This window comes from Haliotis rubra, unplaced genomic scaffold (genome assembly GCF_003918875.1).
Source record: "Haliotis rubra isolate DU_JTF1 unplaced genomic scaffold, ASM391887v1 Scf603, whole genome shotgun sequence".
NCBI lineage: Eukaryota > Metazoa > Mollusca > Gastropoda > Lepetellida > Haliotidae > Haliotis > Haliotis rubra.
Genome location: NW_025767306.1, coordinates 370278 through 388029, shown reverse-complemented (window position 1 = coordinate 388029; position 17752 = coordinate 370278). Strand labels below are relative to the sequence as shown.

General features: G+C 37.9%; 1 protein-coding gene across 1 annotated transcript; it reads right to left on the bottom strand.

The window, feature by feature from the left end:
• Positions 1-582: 582 nt before the first annotated feature.
• Positions 583-16442, bottom strand: LOC124255615 (ubiquitin-conjugating enzyme E2 variant 2-like). The gene is made up of 4 exons (XM_046689503.1): positions 16275-16442; positions 5884-6029; positions 5067-5189; positions 583-3078 (listed from the first exon to the last, which is right to left on the bottom strand). Exons 1-4 carry the CDS (start codon positions 16303-16305, stop codon positions 2938-2940), a joined length of 441 nt encoding a protein of 146 aa, XP_046545459.1. The 5' UTR covers positions 16306-16442; the 3' UTR covers positions 583-2937.
• Positions 16443-17752: the final 1310 nt, after the last annotated feature.

Below are 17752 nucleotides of genomic sequence, written 5' to 3'. Positions count from 1 at the left end.
GAGCATTCTACTCATACCAATGTCATCGATGGGCTCCAGTTATGGGTTCAACTGGCTCACTGTGCATGCGCATTTTAACGCACCAGAGTTGGTCTGAGATTTTGCTGCAGGCATGTAGGCATTTTCCCAGTGCATTTAAGCAATTCTCCATATCTGTGTGGATTTCATACCATCTTGTCACTTTTGCTCAAGTTTGATTGATGTTTTTAGATGGTTTGACCGACATATTATTGGCCGGATTTTGTGCCTTCCCGTGGGGCAAGTCCTTATTATTATCAATATTATTATTGTTTAGACGCCATCCCATTTATAAAGTCCAAATCGTTACAGAAATCTGACATTTGATTGGCAGAAGAACACACACATAATCCTGTTTGACGAGGTCAACGTTCATTCAGGATTAACATAATTGACCTTCAATATTTTCCGATCTTCATGCTCAGAGAAAATTAACCAATACAAATGTGATCGTAACAACCCTGACACATACACAACTCAAGTTTTGTTTCCACGCTTAACGTACACCCTCCCTGCAACGTTTTCGAAAGTTGTCTTCGCAAAGATAACAGTCCACACAAACAATTTATTGAAACAAATGCTTTATTTGGGAAAGTGTATTTGAAATTGTCCAAATTTACAAAGGTCATCATACATATCATCATCATCATCCTGATCTATTGTCTACAGAAGCACAGCATTATCAGCAAAATTCCACCTTCATCCTTGTCCACATTCACTGTACAATATACCTCAAGAAAAGTTTATAATGAGCTACAAGAATAGTTTTCATTATACGTCTGAAAAGCAAGTGGAATTTTGCTCAATGATCTATGGTCACTGTTGTTTTTTTCTCCCGAGTAAGCTCATGAAAATAGCACTGATTTAAATACCTGATTTGAAATTTGTCAATTAAGAAAATTTAAAAAAATATGTTTTAAGAACAATAAATTTGACAATTATGTGACCGTTTGTTTTCTTCAGAAATTGACCATTCTGCATAGCCTGGATCCAATTAAATATAATTTTGATCACCCATTCAGCGACATTTCTAACCCCTCAATGCGTACCAACAATACTGAAATTTCACATGTTCCAGATTACTTATTCACAGAGCTGAAGCATCACTAAGTGGAAATATTGGTTACATGCAAATTACATGGGCATTACAAGTTAAATACAATGTATATCGATATGATCTTAACACATGGCACCCTCAAACTCCAAGGGTATTTGTCAAGTAGACAATGATTTACATTAGTATTACTGTTCCAGCACACAACAATAGTACTGAATTACCAACATGCTGAAACTGACAGTGCCACGATTTCTGTTTACACCACACTCAGCAATATTCCAGCTATATGGTGGAGGCTTGTAAACAAGTCTGGATCAGATGGGCACCCATTTGCTTTCAGCTTACACACAATGGACTTAATCACGGAGTGTGATCACATGCCAATCCAAGGTTTCAGGAACAAATTTTAACCTGTCATATCCAGGGTCCAAAATTAGGGCATAAGACACTTGTCTTCCTGGTGTAATGCCCTTTATAAAGTGCTTTGGCACTGTTGTGTATATCTAGGCAATAAACTGGCTAACACTTAATTACCACTAACACGTTTCGTAAAAGAACCAAGTTAAGAAACAGACAAATGCCCAAGGACTTTGCGGGTGACGCAGTGGTGCCCAACAGAATATTTTGTACTTTTCAGTGATGCACTCAAGAGAAAGAGCAAACATCTAAAGGACAGATGAAAGATTGAAAAGACTGACAACGAAAGATAATACTAAAGACATGTACAAAGAATCCTGAGTGCATCACTGGCCTTCTACACGTGTGAAATAAGCATCTTTGGTAAACCGTGGTTATATTGAACAGGTCTTCAAAGAGAATCAAGACTGAAATGTGACAATCATTGACATTAATTCCAAACAGAACACGTGAAAGAGAAAAATACAAACAAATGGCTAAGGCGTAACAGAGGTAACACACAATCTGGAATATCTAGTACCGAAACGGACCCATGACTGCTGAGAACCTTCTCTGGAGGTCCGATATCGAACTTGAGAAATCAAACAATCTTTGTCACGTGACATGTGGCAAACCCTCGGAACTGAGGTGATGTAAAACACAAGACAGAGCCCAGTTGTGTAACTGAACCAACTCAAACAAAACAACACAAGGATTGAACATGTAGTGCCCATGTGTGAGACATCAGAAGTCTTATGATGACTTTCTACATGTACAACACTATTAAGGTGAGAAGCTTTTATTTAGTACACCGAGGAACTAGCTTCGAAAATGGACACATACCTCCCATGTGGATATTGAATAAATACAGGAAATTGTACAAATAGACGAAAGTTAATTGGCTCAGTTTTCTGAAGTAGGACTAACCAGTTGTTATTTTACAGAAGAGATTCTGTTCTTGAACAAAGAAACCATAGAATGTACATGGCCATGGATTTGAAAGGAAGCCATCCTTAGAAACAGATGGACATATACTATGTACAGTAAAAATCTAAAAGTCCAAAAATAACACCTCTCACAATATTATTCAGAAAGGAAAAGCTATGAGCACATAACAATAAAGTTAATGACAAATACAAAAGCAAAGTGTTCATCAGAAATTTACACATGACATGGGAAACATGGCTACACAAAATCTTTTACAAAGAATCGTTATTCCCTTTGTGTTCCATCGTCAATCAATTCTCTACATCTTGGCAATGTGATATGTCAATAGTGACAGGTACAGGGTGCCATGCTCAAATATCTATCCTTACGTGCGACAGCTTAACCCGACAACTGCATCTCAAACAATATTGTTACACCCATAAAATGACCCACATCAACCTTTTCGGGAAAAGATGATGCTGAGATGTTGCGCGATGTCAAGAGAAACACTGCAAAGTGAACCGTCATATTGTCTCTGGTTAGTTGTAGGTGCATCCTTCCGAGGGCTGTGAGTGTTTACAGTTGTCCTTAGATGACATCAGTCTCCGTAAAGAAAGCAGTATCGTTTTAAGGCAGAATCGCCCATTGTGTTTACAGTCCTCAAGCTTTTTTAGATCAACCTGGAAATAAAGACATAAAATAAGTCCAAATGAAATCATGAATGTTCAACACATTCAGTACATTGATTAATGGAGTGATTTTGTTTCACTGCTGATCTACGAAGGTGGGGAGCTGGATAGGTCTTGACATTGTGTTGAGGACTGTTGCACTTATTTAGGAACATTAAAGCAGGTGACTACTTATGCTGGTCTAGGCTGATGTTGATTTTACAGCGCTACCCAAATGTTTGTTGTTTAAGGCTAAATTTTGCAAGTTTGCTGCCATATGATTTCGGTCTGTAAATAATCAAATCTGGATCAGACAATCCAGTGACTGACATCATGAGCATTAGTCTATGCATTTGGGATATAATGACATGCATCTACTCAAACCCACACCCTCAGAGTCAGGGACCTAATTGCCAGCAAAGTCAGCTGTCCAACCCACTCAGCCATAGCGGATTCCACAAAAATGGCGGTTGACCAAATGGTAGTCTAGACCACAAACTTTGTGTACCTCTCTCATAAGTGTAAATTGAGACGGCTCTAATGGCCAAAAGCTATGAATAAACAATTTAGGTGCCTGACTCTGATAGTGTGGGTTCAAATCCCAAATGGGACCGATCAAAAGTACTAGAATCTGTACTTTACTGAGAAAGTGTAATCCCAAATATAAAATGTTACATTTGACTACTTTCCAAATGGCATTGTGTATTCAATGCTTGGAACAGTACTTCAGTCTTATCACTTATGGAGAGTAATGCAGATAGTGCTGGTTATCGCTCACAATGTGCAGATCGGAGCTCAGTAATCAATCAATAATCAATTGTATTCGTAAACCCTACCATAAAACTCATGTTGGTAATAACAGGACGTGATCATGACACTGTGCAAACAAAACAGACACTGATTAATACTACGATCAAGGAGCAGGGCTCGATTTAAGAGATGTTAACCTACGTGCAACCTAAGATAAAAAGATAGTTGCACCAGCCAAATTCCAGTTGCACTGCTTTCATTGCAATATGTAATGAAAGACATATGCTAAATTATTTAGATTTCTATTCAGAAGTTTACCCACTCAAAATTGACATGCATCTGGTGCAAGTTAGACTAATAACTAGGTTGCACTTTGTAATATTGGGTTGCACCAGTGCAAGTAACAAGGCACTAAATCGAGCCCTGAGGAGTGAGAGAGTTTTGTTTTACGCCACTTCTAGCAATATTCCAGCAATATCACGGCGGGAAACACCAGAAACACCCATGTGGGGAAAACGAACCCAGGTGTTCGGCGTAACGAGCGAACACTTTATCCACCAGGCTACCCCACCGCCCCAGGCGATCAAGGATACTTCCTGTTGATACACATGTTGTTTCATTGCAGTTTAACAACGGGGGACACCAGAAATGGGTTTCACACATTGTTACCCATGTGGGCAATCAAACCCAGGTCTTCGCTGTGACAAGCAAACCCTTAACCCACTAGGCTACATCACCGCCCCCACAGAAACAGGACACCCCTAATTTTGCATTCTACCAAAGTGGTGCAGCATCTTAGACCACTCACTGCACCATATACTTAAACAAATTTTAGCTGCTAAGACCTGGTTTCTTGGTGACTAGCAATTGCACAGGGCCTAGAACATGAAAAATCTGTAAAATGTTTATATAAGGCAAGGGTGGAAATAACTTTAAAATTGTTCCTGAACTCGGTACAGTGGCAAATGTAAAATCACTTGCCCTGATAATTTTTCCACTATACTGGCCGATTTTCTTGTTGATTTTTTAAATAAACAACATAATTAACATTGGAAAGTCAACTGGACACCGGTACAGTGTTTTATACAAATTTGATTGCCCGACAGAAAAAACACTGGACTGGGGCGTCGGGCAATGGATTATTTCCACCCCTGCAAGGGTTATGACAGGAACACCTTGACTTTCAATCTTAAGTTCAATGACCACCCTGGTAATTTTCGGAACATGACAAAATCAGTGGTAACACTTACCACTCCTTTAGAATCTACACAGTTCAAATTGACTTTAGTAACGAATCTCAAAGTTGGGCATTCATCAGGGTAGTTTTCACCACAGTAAATTCGCAGGTTGTAAATTCTTCCCTCAAATGGTGACTGTAAAGAGACAACAATGATAAGGTCAAAGGACATCAAATTTTCTGAACATCCAGCTAAGAATAGATAATAACAGATTATGTAGGCCTACTTCAACATATCACATGTCAATTGACCAATAAAGTTAATTTAAAAATCTTGTTATACAACCAACAATTTCTTGACTTCTTTGATTGGCATTCTAAAAGTTGGGTAGATGAAGAATGAGGACTATTTTTATGCATATACAATTTCTTTATTCTATATAGGCGATGTTTTGACATAGATTCTAATGTCGAAATGTCGCCTATATAGAATAAAGAAGTTGTATATCCATAAAAATAGTCCTCATTCTTCAACAATTTCTTTTACCAAAAAGAACAAAATGATTCAATTTTTTTATTGCTTCATGCTCACTCAGCAATATTCCAGCTATATGACAACAGTGTGTAAGTAATTGAGTCTGGACCAGACAATTCAGTGATTGACATCACGAGCATCGATCTACACAACTGGAATTTGATGCATCAATCAATCTGGCAATATAATTTAATGTCGCTTTTAGCAATATTCCAGCAATATCACTGCGGGGAACACCAGACATGGGCTTCACACATTGTACCTATGTGAGGAATCAAACCTGGGTCTTTGGCATGACAAGCAAAACCTTTAACCAAAAGGCTACCCCACCGCCCCTATGTTACAAACTCAGTACCCTGGGTGGTCCAATGATAGTGCCAGTCCATCTGCTTAAGAGTCTATCATCTTCATCCTCCAAGCCCCAACTGATTGTGCCATCACCGTTGCCCTTCTGTCCTTGTTCAAGCTCCTCCAGCAGGTAGAACCCTCGGGGCATCTCCACTGAAAACACAAACCCAGAGCTCCAGATAAGCTGCATAGTTGCATATAGTACGCTATAGAAAAGTTTAAATATGCAAGTAAAATAAATGCCAGCGTATGAAAAAAACACAAAACATTTACGTTTACGCTGTGTCAAATAAGAATGCGTATCTACCCAATACATCAAAATTATGTTGCTTATCGTATCAATTCAAGCTTATCGTATCAAATTCAAGGTTTGTTAACTCTTCACTGACTGGCCAGTCTATTAATAGCGACCCATCAAACAGCTGTTTTCTTTCTACATGTCCTATAAACAAATCGAGATTCCACACGTTCAAAGTAAAATATTAAGGGTTTTTTACACTACAAACAGAAAACAACTTCATTAGAGTACTGCTAGATGAATTAATAAGCAAGTGTGTTGTTTCACCTGTGTCGCACCTCTTAAACTTATTATTTGAAATGAATACCCAGACTTGAAAAAAATGGTGGGTATAAAAAAGTATAGACACCCACTTGAAATTGGAGATACCCACTTAGTTTCAAAAGTATGGGTATCCTACCCACATGGCCAAAAGCTTATCTGGAGCTCTGCAAACCAACATCACAACATTTGAAACAAGTCCACCATCTAGTGCCTGCAGGCAGGATTTCCTTAAAAGGGGCCAAATGGCCCCTACCTACAGAAAATGTGGGTCAATAACCTAAAGTTACGTATGGTATTTCTACTACCAGACATAAAAAAATCTGTAACCCTTTTCTTAGACATTTTGACAGCCAAAAAAGGTTTGATGTTAACTCTGTACATCGAGTCGAGCTCCGTAGCAAAGTGCAGAGCTTAGGAAGCCTTGTTTTGAATTCAGAAAATGTTCAAAAAATTATTTTGATTTCCGAATGTTTGACATCGATTTCAATGAAAATAGTCGTATTTTGAAATTAATTACACGACTGATAGATAAAAATGGGTTATGAATTATAAATCTGCGAAATTGTTGGCGCACACATTTATAAATAAACGCCAAGGTAAGTACAATTAGCAGGAATCTCGCAATTACACAGTCTGGCTGCATCACTGAACATCACAACTTTGAAACAGGTTCATCATCACAACTTTGAATCAAGTCCACCATCATAACTTATGCAAGCTACAGTCAGTGTTCATGAATAGCGTGTGACCATCTGACAAATCCGGCAGATTCGCCAACGGTCAGACAGAAGTCTACAACCCGCCGGCCCCAGTGTCTGACTGTATATTTCACAATTACTTTGACTGAAGTTGTTTTATGTGACATGTGACACTTGTTTGCTGTTTATAAATCTTATGTTTGTTAATAATTTCAATGTCAATTATAAGAAATATTAAATCTGAAATGTGTGTTTAATTTTATTACATGGGTCCTGTGCATTTTCAATGGGTCAGACAGACATCTGAAACTTACAGGACCCAATGTCCTGAGACTTTGAAACACCATTCGTGAACACTGTACAGTAAATCTTATCTGTGTTTTTCCCTATAAATCATTTTGTATCTAACTGTCGCAAAATAGATCAATGTCTTGTCGCATAGTATTTTCCTAACCCTTATCCATATCTGCATCACACTTGATATGCTTCAGCAAAGTACAGTGTCATGATTGGACAACATATGCAACACAATTCACTTCCTGAAAACTTCAAACTAAGACAATGTCATTATTATTCCAACATTATAAGTACATAGAATGTTGCATGATCAAAAATCTAACTACATAATTAAAATTCCCGAAGGGCCTCTTGTTGAATTTTTTTTTTGTGGGATTACAAGTATAATTGATGCACAAGGATATTAATAATGTTAGGGTGATGGGTCGAGGGACACAATCTCCTAACACCATTGTCTATATCATCATCACTGCTCCAAGCCGACTCTTCTCCCCCTTGTCTACCTGACATGCAAGATGATGCTCACATCCTTGAAATTTGGCATCAACTGGTCATATTCTTTCCATAGCAACTGTAGCTTTAGGGTGTCTTCAGCAGTTAGCTTGTAAAGATTACTTTTCTTTCATTAAATGAAAAAATGACACACCATGTTCCGCGTCCAGCATAAATATCACATGGTAGCCGGCTGGTCTACTTTCACATATACATATATACATACAAATATTTGCAATGCGCTTTTTATCAATCTAATTGCTCAAAAACGCTATCTGAGTCCACTTTATCCATATGCAGAGGTGAATAGGTGCGTCTTGAGTCCACTTTTAAAATTTGACAGTTCTGTTTCGGAAAGAAGGATGGATGGTAAATTGTTCCAGAGGAAGGGTCCTGCTCTAGAGAAAGACCTGTCCCCATATGACTTAGTTCTAGTTTGTGGTATTTCAAGGAGAGACTGGTCCCTTGACCGGAGTGATCTAGTTGGGTGATAAGGTATAAGGAGATCCGAGAGGTATTTTGGAGCTAGACCGTTTAGACACTTGAAAACAAGGACCAGGATTTTGTAGTCGATTCTGAAGCGAATTGGATTTGAGGGCAGGAGAGATGTGTTTAGTCCTTTTAATTTGGCAGATCAATCGTGCGGCTGAATTTTGTGCCTTCTGTAGCCTGTAGAGGACTTGTTTTGGCACACCAGACAGCAAAGAGTTACAATAATCCAAGCGGGATGTTACATATGCTTGAACTAGAGCTTGTGCAGATTTCACATCCAAGTATCGACGGATCAAACCAATGTTGTGCAGATGGAAATAACATTGGCGACAGACATTGCGAACATGGGGTTCCATGCTGAGGGCAGAGTCAAAGATTACACCAAGATTGCGAACATGTGGCCGCATTTTTATTATTGCAGATTCACCGATGCAAAACTGTGGAAGCAGAAGCTTTTTCTGAAGCAAGAGAAGAGGGTGGAACACAATGAGCTCAGTTTTATCATCATTTAATTTAAGATATTTCGATGACATCCAACTCTTGATACAATCAACACATTCTTCTACTCTTGAAAAGGAGAACTTGGTTGAAGATGCGTCAGATGGCTTGAATGATAAGTAGACTTGCGTGTCATCAGCATAGAGATGCATACTTAAGTTGTAGGACCTTACAATATCACCGAGGGAAGATGTGTAGCATGTGAAAAGTAGGGGGCCTAGGACGGAGCCCTGAGGCACTACAAACTTCAAGTACGTTGCCTCTGACCTTTCACCCTGGATGACAACTGCCTGCCTCCGGTCTGTTAACATATATTATTGATATATTGTTTCAGAACTTCAGAGGAATATACAAACATAACTCTGAAGTACCCAAAGATGAGTGAGTTGACACTTTTAGCAATATTCCAGCAATATCATGGTGGGGACACCAGAAATGGGCTTCACACATTCAGTGTTCACGAATGGTGTTTCAAAGTAACAGGACATTGGGTCCTATAAGTTTAAGATGTCTGTCTGACCCATTGAAAATTCACAGGACCCATTGAATAAAATTAAACACTCATTTCAGATTTAACATTTCTTATAATTGGCATTGAAATTATAAACAAACATAAGAAAAATTAAGATAAAATAAACAGCAAACAAGTGTCACATGTCACATATAACAACTTCAGTCAAAGTTATTGTGAAATATACAGTCGGACACTGGGGCCGGTGGGTTGTAGACTTCTATCGGACCATTGGCGAATCTGCCGGATTTGTCAGAGGGTCAGACACTATTCGCGAACACTGCACATTGTATCCATGTGGGGAATCAAACCCGGGTCTTCTGTGTGACGACCGAACGCTCTAACCACTAGGCTACCCCACAACTCCTACCTATTTGTACAATTCTGACTACCAGTTACACTGGGTGCATGTAAAAATATAGGTTGCATTTAAAAAAGGAAAGAAAAGAAAAAAATACAAAGAGCTGAATTCATTTTTTTTCATTCACTGTTTTGAACACGAATCTGGAAGTTAATTTCTATTATGTTGTTGGAAGTACCTACTTTAACAGGGAAATACATAAAATCAATAAATTACTAAGAACCGTATGTTGAGATCCCTGAAAGAACACAAAATATGTCCTAAAAGATATGACTGCACTATTTATTTATATTTCAGTTCCTTTCAAAACCTGAAAATTCGTAAGCAAATTTATCAAAACATTGTTTGATACTTTGCTTGTACTTTACAATAACAATTAAAAAAAGCAAAGGGATTTCATTCTCCATACAGTTTACACAAGTTCATTGTACAAAGTTGAAACTTAAAAACTATGATAAAACATCTATTCACGCTCACATAATAAGACTCAAAATATTTCAATCCTGGTCTAAATAATTTACCCGCCATGGGAACTAAGCATGAATAAAAGTCCTTTATTACCGCCTGAGTGGGTCACCAGGTCAGGTGGTCTGTCTCAGTGGGTGGAAGTGGGTCATCATAATCACGACTCAATGTTGTTTATTTCTGCTGTCATGACTAAGCAATATTCCAGCCTTATCATGCGGCAGTAACTGATCATGTCATTGCCAGGATAGTGAGTGATTGATCTATGGATCAATGCCCCACGTTGTTGGGGTATAAGTACATGTTATCAGCCAAGTCACCAAGCCTGACCAATTAACTAATCTCATATGGCTGCTAATAAAAGAATAATGTCAGGGGTGGAAATAACTTTAAAATTGCTAGTGTACTCCGGAACAGTGGCACATGTAAAATCTTTTGCCCTGATAATTTTTCCACTATACCGGCTGTTTTCTTGTTGATTTTTTAAAATAAAGAACATAATTAACATTGGAAAGTCAACTGGACACCGGTACAGTGTGATATACAAATTTGCTTGCCCGACAGAAAAAAACACTGGACTCGGACGTCGGGCAATGGGTTATTTCCACCCCTGAATGTACTGGGGATCTTTTTCTGAGGTGCTGGTTATTGGTGAAAATGTCAAAGGTATATAAATAAAAAATGACCAAATAAATAAATAATGAAATAGACTAAAATAAAAAAGATAAATAAAACAATGAGGTGAGGTGAGGTGAGGTGAGGTGAGGTGAGGTGAGGTGAGGTGAGGTGAGGTGAGGTGAGGTGAAACTGGGTTTGACGTCGTGCTTGAGAATATTTTGCTCATATGACGACGTGCATAAGCGCGTGTGTGTGTATGTGCAGCTGCTTCTACTAGCCCAGACTTAGACTCAGGCCACTCAGACACATTATACTGACTCCGAGCCGACCAGTCCTTGTTGTACCCATTAATGCCAAGTGCCAGGCAGGGACCAACAAGTACCATATTTTAACGTCTTTTGGTATGACACGGTCGGGGATCGAACCCGCGACCTTCCGCTCTCCGGGCGTACGCTCAACCACTACACTACGGAGGCGGTCAATAAAACAATGAATGAATGAATGAATGAATGAATGAATGAATGAATGAATGAACGAACCAACAAGTGTTACTTCTCACATTTCAAATATGTTGCCATGGTTACATGTATTTCCAAGTTTGGTTTCAATCACAGATTACTAATAATCATCTTGAGCATCACTGAAGTTTTATGATGAATGTACGACAGATAAGTCATATTGTGTCCTCATCACCTGCATATTCTATTGCTTAGGTTAACGTGGGTCGATGGGATCTCTTTGAAATGAAATTATCAGAATTAATGCATCATTTTGTTCGTCCAGTACAGTGTTCACGAATGGTGTTTCAAAGTCACAGGACATTGGGTCTTGTAAGTTTCAGATGTGTCTGACCCATTAAAAATGTACAGGACCCATGGAATAAAATTAAACACACATTTCTGATTTAATATTTCTTGTAATTGACATTGAAATTATTAACAAACATAAGATTTATAAACAGCAAACAAGTGTCACATGTTACATAAAACAACTTCAGTCAAAGTCATTGTGAAATATACAGTCAGACACTGGGGCCTGCGGGTTGTAGACTTCTGTCTGACCGTTGGCAAATCTGCCGGATTTGTCAGAGGGTCAGACGCTATTCGTGAACACTGCCAGTATGCACAAATGTAGAGAATAGACGCAGAAAATTTTTTTCACTGCATCCTGACGGACGCACAATAGTATTCATTGTACCAACCAAACATTTAGACTGTGCTAATTGTTTGGTTGTTTCTTTCACAGCAGTTACGTGCAACATTTCATCCACCAGTCCTTTATGATCAATGGTTCATTCAAGGCTCTAAAGAAATGATGCAAACATAGCGTTCTCTACACCGTTACTTCACAGGCCCCTCATACTGCCTACAATAGCCTGTGAGTCGATGTAAAACCCTGATTTTGAGTGATCTCATCTTTAAAAGAAAAACGACATAAGCAGTTATTCTGAGTTATGAACTCTGTTATGTCACTGTGACCATCATATTGTCAGTGCAATTTCATACCAGAATCCAAAATAATACCAGGTAGTTAGGTTCACTTTAAAAAAAAATAATAATAAAATAAAATCCCATTAAGTTGTGAAATAAGTGTCATTTCTGAAAAGCCATTATCTAATACAGAGATGCTAACCCTTATTTAGCCCAATTAGTATTTTGGCCAAAAACTGAAGCAAAAATTAGTATTTTGGTCCAAATTAGTTTTAACTTTTCCAAAGAAGTTTCATATTAAATAAAAAATATATATAGATAGTCTTGTCAGAAGAACTTGTTATTAAAATTGTACTCACCTAAATCACTAGTATCAACATATAGCTTGATACTGAATAAAATGTGGCTGAAATTGTATGGTTTGTATGCTATTTGATGATTTAATATAATGTATTTTTTATAAATTCGTACTGCTATTGTAGTCATGTAGTTTGTAGTGTTTTTTTCCGAACAAATATGATAATATCGTATGGGTTGGCTTCAGTGATTGAAATAACGGCCTGCGCGCCTGCCCAAGGCTGGCAACTTTCGTGTCGGTCTGCCTGAAAAAAAATCTCCACCAGCCCAATTGTCTGGCTGACATTTTTAAATACCTTCCTTTTTGAATAACATGTGAGAAGATATATTTGAGGCGGGTATCTCTCCAAACTTTTGCTAATAAAAATTTTCAGAAAATATATCATTTTGGTAAGTGGAATTGCAAGTTTAACAGGCTCTTTTCAAATGGATGTGACTGAGTATTAAATTTCATGCTTGTTGTTTTTAATTTGCTAAATTAATTCACATTTGAAACAATGATACTTGTTTGTTTTTGTAAAATAAAAAGACAATTTATGAGTCAAAAGTGTGATCTCTGCTATTACTATGAGCAGGAAAGTTTGTCAATACCATTACGTGTCAAGCTTTAAGTCCAAGGATAACTTTACCATGTTAACACAGTCAACATTGCCAATTCATGTCACACATTTTGTGAGTATTTATCTAAATATCATAAATAATACATAAACTATAGACTCGATATACAGAGGCCCAGATAAGCTGCGTATCCGGGTAAAATACGCATAGAAAATTTCCAATTACGCATTGAACAATAATTGTTGCGTACCAATTACGCATTTAAAATGTCAGATACGCAAAAAGTTTAAAACAAATGCATACGGAATATATTTATAAAAATCGCTTTCGTAATGAAAAAGACATCAATTGCTATCAAGTTGTACTGTCCATATAGGATGAGTGATTTTTTATGAAGTCATTTCCATTATATTTAAGTTGGTTTTGCTTCGGTATGACATAAGGCAGAACATACCTGCTTAGTAAACTTACTCAATGACATAATACTTAGGTGAGTAAAATGACTGAAATACGTGAAATATGTGAAATACGCACATATTTGAAAGCAGTGGGTAACGGAAAATGAAATACCCGCTCAAAATTCATAATACCCACTCCCAAAAAATACAGTGGGTATAGTACCCACATTAGCTTAATCTTATCTGGAGCTCTGAATATATTGATATGCATATTCATTACCCTTTCATTGTAATAAATCCATATCATAGAGTATTTTGTTGGGAGCTGTACAGGGCTGACTTCCAAACTTCAACAACTCAGTAAACGCACTCGGCTCTAACAACTCATACAATGACATCCAAAGAAGTAAATATGTGTGGACAGTTTTTCAAATTAATTATGATCCTTCTGGCAAGAGGTATACTGAAGGTAACATTTGTACCTATGAGCTAAACATGATAATGAAAGTACCACGAAAAGTTTAAAGGCACAATGTCATGCTTTTTCGACATTATGTTGGTCCATAATATATATATTGGGGCATATGCACTCTTTTTAGCTTCCTATTGATACAATGTGAGACTTATTAGTCCTTATGACTTGCCTGAAATCAACAATTAAATCTTCGAGGCAAACAGCTTCCAAATAGATAACATTTGCCATATATGGAATGTAAACGATTGCTCTGTACATCAAAATCTGTCGCATGTGGTGTTGTCGGTGTTTGCCGAACTGGCCTCAATTACAAGTTGTGTTATAGGATATTTGTAAAGAGCGTTCCAAGGGACATAATTCTATGGAGTTCGCTTAAAATAAAGTTCGGTCGGTAGAGGGAATGAGAGTTGATTTGATGCAACGTTGCATTAATTCATTCAATGTTTTTAATTTCATATTGTAATCTTAATACGTATTTTTTCGGAATAAATAATATGGCAGCTTCGATGGGGGCTGATGTTAGTATTAATGAGAGAAATGCAATATTGAATTTTTAGAGAAGTGGGGCGTGATAGTGTGCCTTTAATTTAGTTTAAACAAGGCTATGGACCCCGCAATGACTGCACATGGACCAGCAGGTGAGCATGATCATCTGGCATCTTTAAAAAAACAAAACATGATCTGACTGCTGTGTGTATGACATTGACAAGAGATGCATACAATAACAAACTACTGAGGGACCTGTTCTAAAGTCCACTGTAGTATGGGTGAAACTGTACGCTCTTACCACGGTACAGTATGTTTTGAGGTACAAGGCCTTTCGGTTCATTATATATGAGATATGATCATAGTGCAGAAAATTGACAAGAGCCAAACATTGAAAGATTTTGAAAAAATGATTTGGTTTGTAGACAAGAAAAGGTTTAAAAGTTTTCAAAAATGACATTACGAAAACCAAATTTTTGGATTGCATTAAAGTATACCAAACCAAAGGCAAAATATTGCGGTTCTACTAATATTCCAGTGTACTGTTTCACCCCTATAATGTAGGATAACAAAACAATCCCTTGAGTTTGAGATATCCCCCACCCCAAAGACATTATTCTGAGAGAATGTTGAATTCCCTGTAGTTAGTGTAATACTCTAAATCATGCTGTTTTGAAGAATGACAAACATATTTTCATACTGTTCCTTGCCTTATCATAACATGAGCAATTTCCTCAAAAGTTCAGATGAATAATGACAAGTGCATATTGAAAAGTTCACTGTTTGGTTACCTATCTCATGATAAAAACATAAGATTGGTAAATTTGGTTGGAAGATTTTGCTTATTTTAGTTTCAATAGTAAGGAAAGCATTACTCTCATCACCTGACCAGTTATAGAAATATATATGAACTAAATGATATTGTCACCAGGTGTGATTCAATTGTTTCATGGCAACAGTGAATATCACAAAAGTGAATGCCATCAATTATAAGGCACCTATTTGTCTGATGAATAGATGATAATTTTCACAGTTTCTGGGTTTCTATTACTTAATACACAACCAAACAATTTCAAATATTTCCACTGACCCTTATTTGGACAATCAATATATATATCCATGAATTACAACCCAAATATTTCCTCTTTCCTTCATGACTAGAAAGAAAATGTACTCATTGGCTCTACATGTTTAAATTAAACTAATTTGATCAAATTCAATGTATCATGTGCTCGGAGAGCAGGAGTTTGTTTAGCCATAGCAGTTATACATTCTGGACCATATTTGACAAGCTAATCGTCAAAGTCTGAACGAATATTATATCCTGATAAAGACATTGCTGGGGCCCCTTTGGGGCGTTACTAAATACCACTCCATTATTACGCACTTAAATCAAGACAATTCTGCTTAATGGTCAAGTCCCTAACATCAAATTGAAATGATTTATTTTGCACAACAAACGACACCACTGGCTATCGTGACGTCTTGAATCGAGAATTTTCTGCGATGATCATGTGGCTAAATTCATGTGCGAGAAAATGGCGGTACCATCGCTCAGCAATTCTTCAAGTAACTCAGTAACAAAACGACAGTCCGTGATGGTAACATATTTTCCTCATTTGTCCATTTTCTTGTGTACTCCATTTACTTCTCAAAATGAGCTTTCTTTAGTACAGTTTTAAAATATAGATTCCACAAACCTGAGTTCTGAGTCTGGTGAAACCCCGCCATTTTGTTTTCTCTGCTGTGTGTGGTGTTCCGGAATATTCAGTAACGTATATTGTTCAGAATATATTTGTCCCGAACAGTTAAAAAAGAGTTTCTCTAAAAACACTAAAATTAATTACGTGGTGCTGCGCGAAGACGCAACGGTTTTTCGTACACAGTAATTCAGTGCGGAATATTAAAACCGGAGTTAGAACCCGGGATTAGTCATAAAAGAACAAAAGACAGAAATCGTAGACGAAACGAAATATCTTACTAAAACCACAAACGAACGTTGGCTCAATCGTTAAATGTTATCTTTTCACTCATCCTCGGAAATTGGATTTGAAAACTAAATGAGGAAGCGCCTGTGTTGGAGTAGAGGGCAATGAAAACCAAATGTGGACTGGGTGGTCTGCCACGGTAACATTGCTAAATTGTGGAATATTGGACATTACTGTTAATAGTTGTTGCACATATAACTGCAGAGAGGGAAGAGACAATGGCACCTACAACAGGACACCTAGAGAAATTAGGAATAATTGATGGCTCTGTTAAAAGTGAGTGAGTATGGTTTTACGCCGCTTTTAGCATTATTCCAGCAAGGAGGAATTCTCACATTGTACCCATATGGAGAATCGAACCCGGGTCTTCAGCATGATGATTGTACGCTTTAACCACGAGGCCACCCCACCTCCCATCTCTTTATAATAATAATACTAATGATAATAATAAAAAAAATAATAATAATAATAATAATTTGAAATGTCTCGCTTGCATCCCAAGTACACTGTCATCAGGCTCCCCATTGTTCTCGGTGCCCTAGGTTTGGTACCTCCTGATCTCTTGGCGCAGATCAGGAGAGTGCCCGGGTTTTCCACCGTGAGTACAGCCCTTCTGACACTCTGGGTAATGCAGAAGGCTGTAGTGTTGGGGAGCCATCATATTCTCTGGAAAGTTCTTGGTTGGTTCGACTAGGCAGCGTTTCCTGGGAGAAGTCCCATTCGCTGTCTGGGCTGCGTGTAGAGGGGGCGAGGGCCCTGAGCTGATGATGAACCTTACCAGCCTGACTGTGCCAGGATCACCCGAACCCTCTCTGCTGCATATTATCTTTAATCTGTAAAACATAATAATAATAATAATAGTCCATTTATAAGGCGCCTTTCCATGCGCAATGCATGCGGTGCACACAGTTAGGAACACAGAAAAGTGGTAGGAATCATTTGGAACAGGCGAGTCTGTAGAAGTAGGTCTTGAGATAAGAACGAAAGGAAGAATAGTCTTGACAGAGTCTAATTTCAATGGGTAGGCTATTCCAGGCAGTAGCAGCAGAATAAGAGAATGTTCTATGGCCAAATCGTTTGGTCCGAACCCGAGGGACAACAAGAAATCGTTTGTTCTCTGATCTGAGAGATTTAGTGGGCTGGTAGATATCGAGGAGACTGGACAGATAGTTTGGCGCCATTCCATTCTT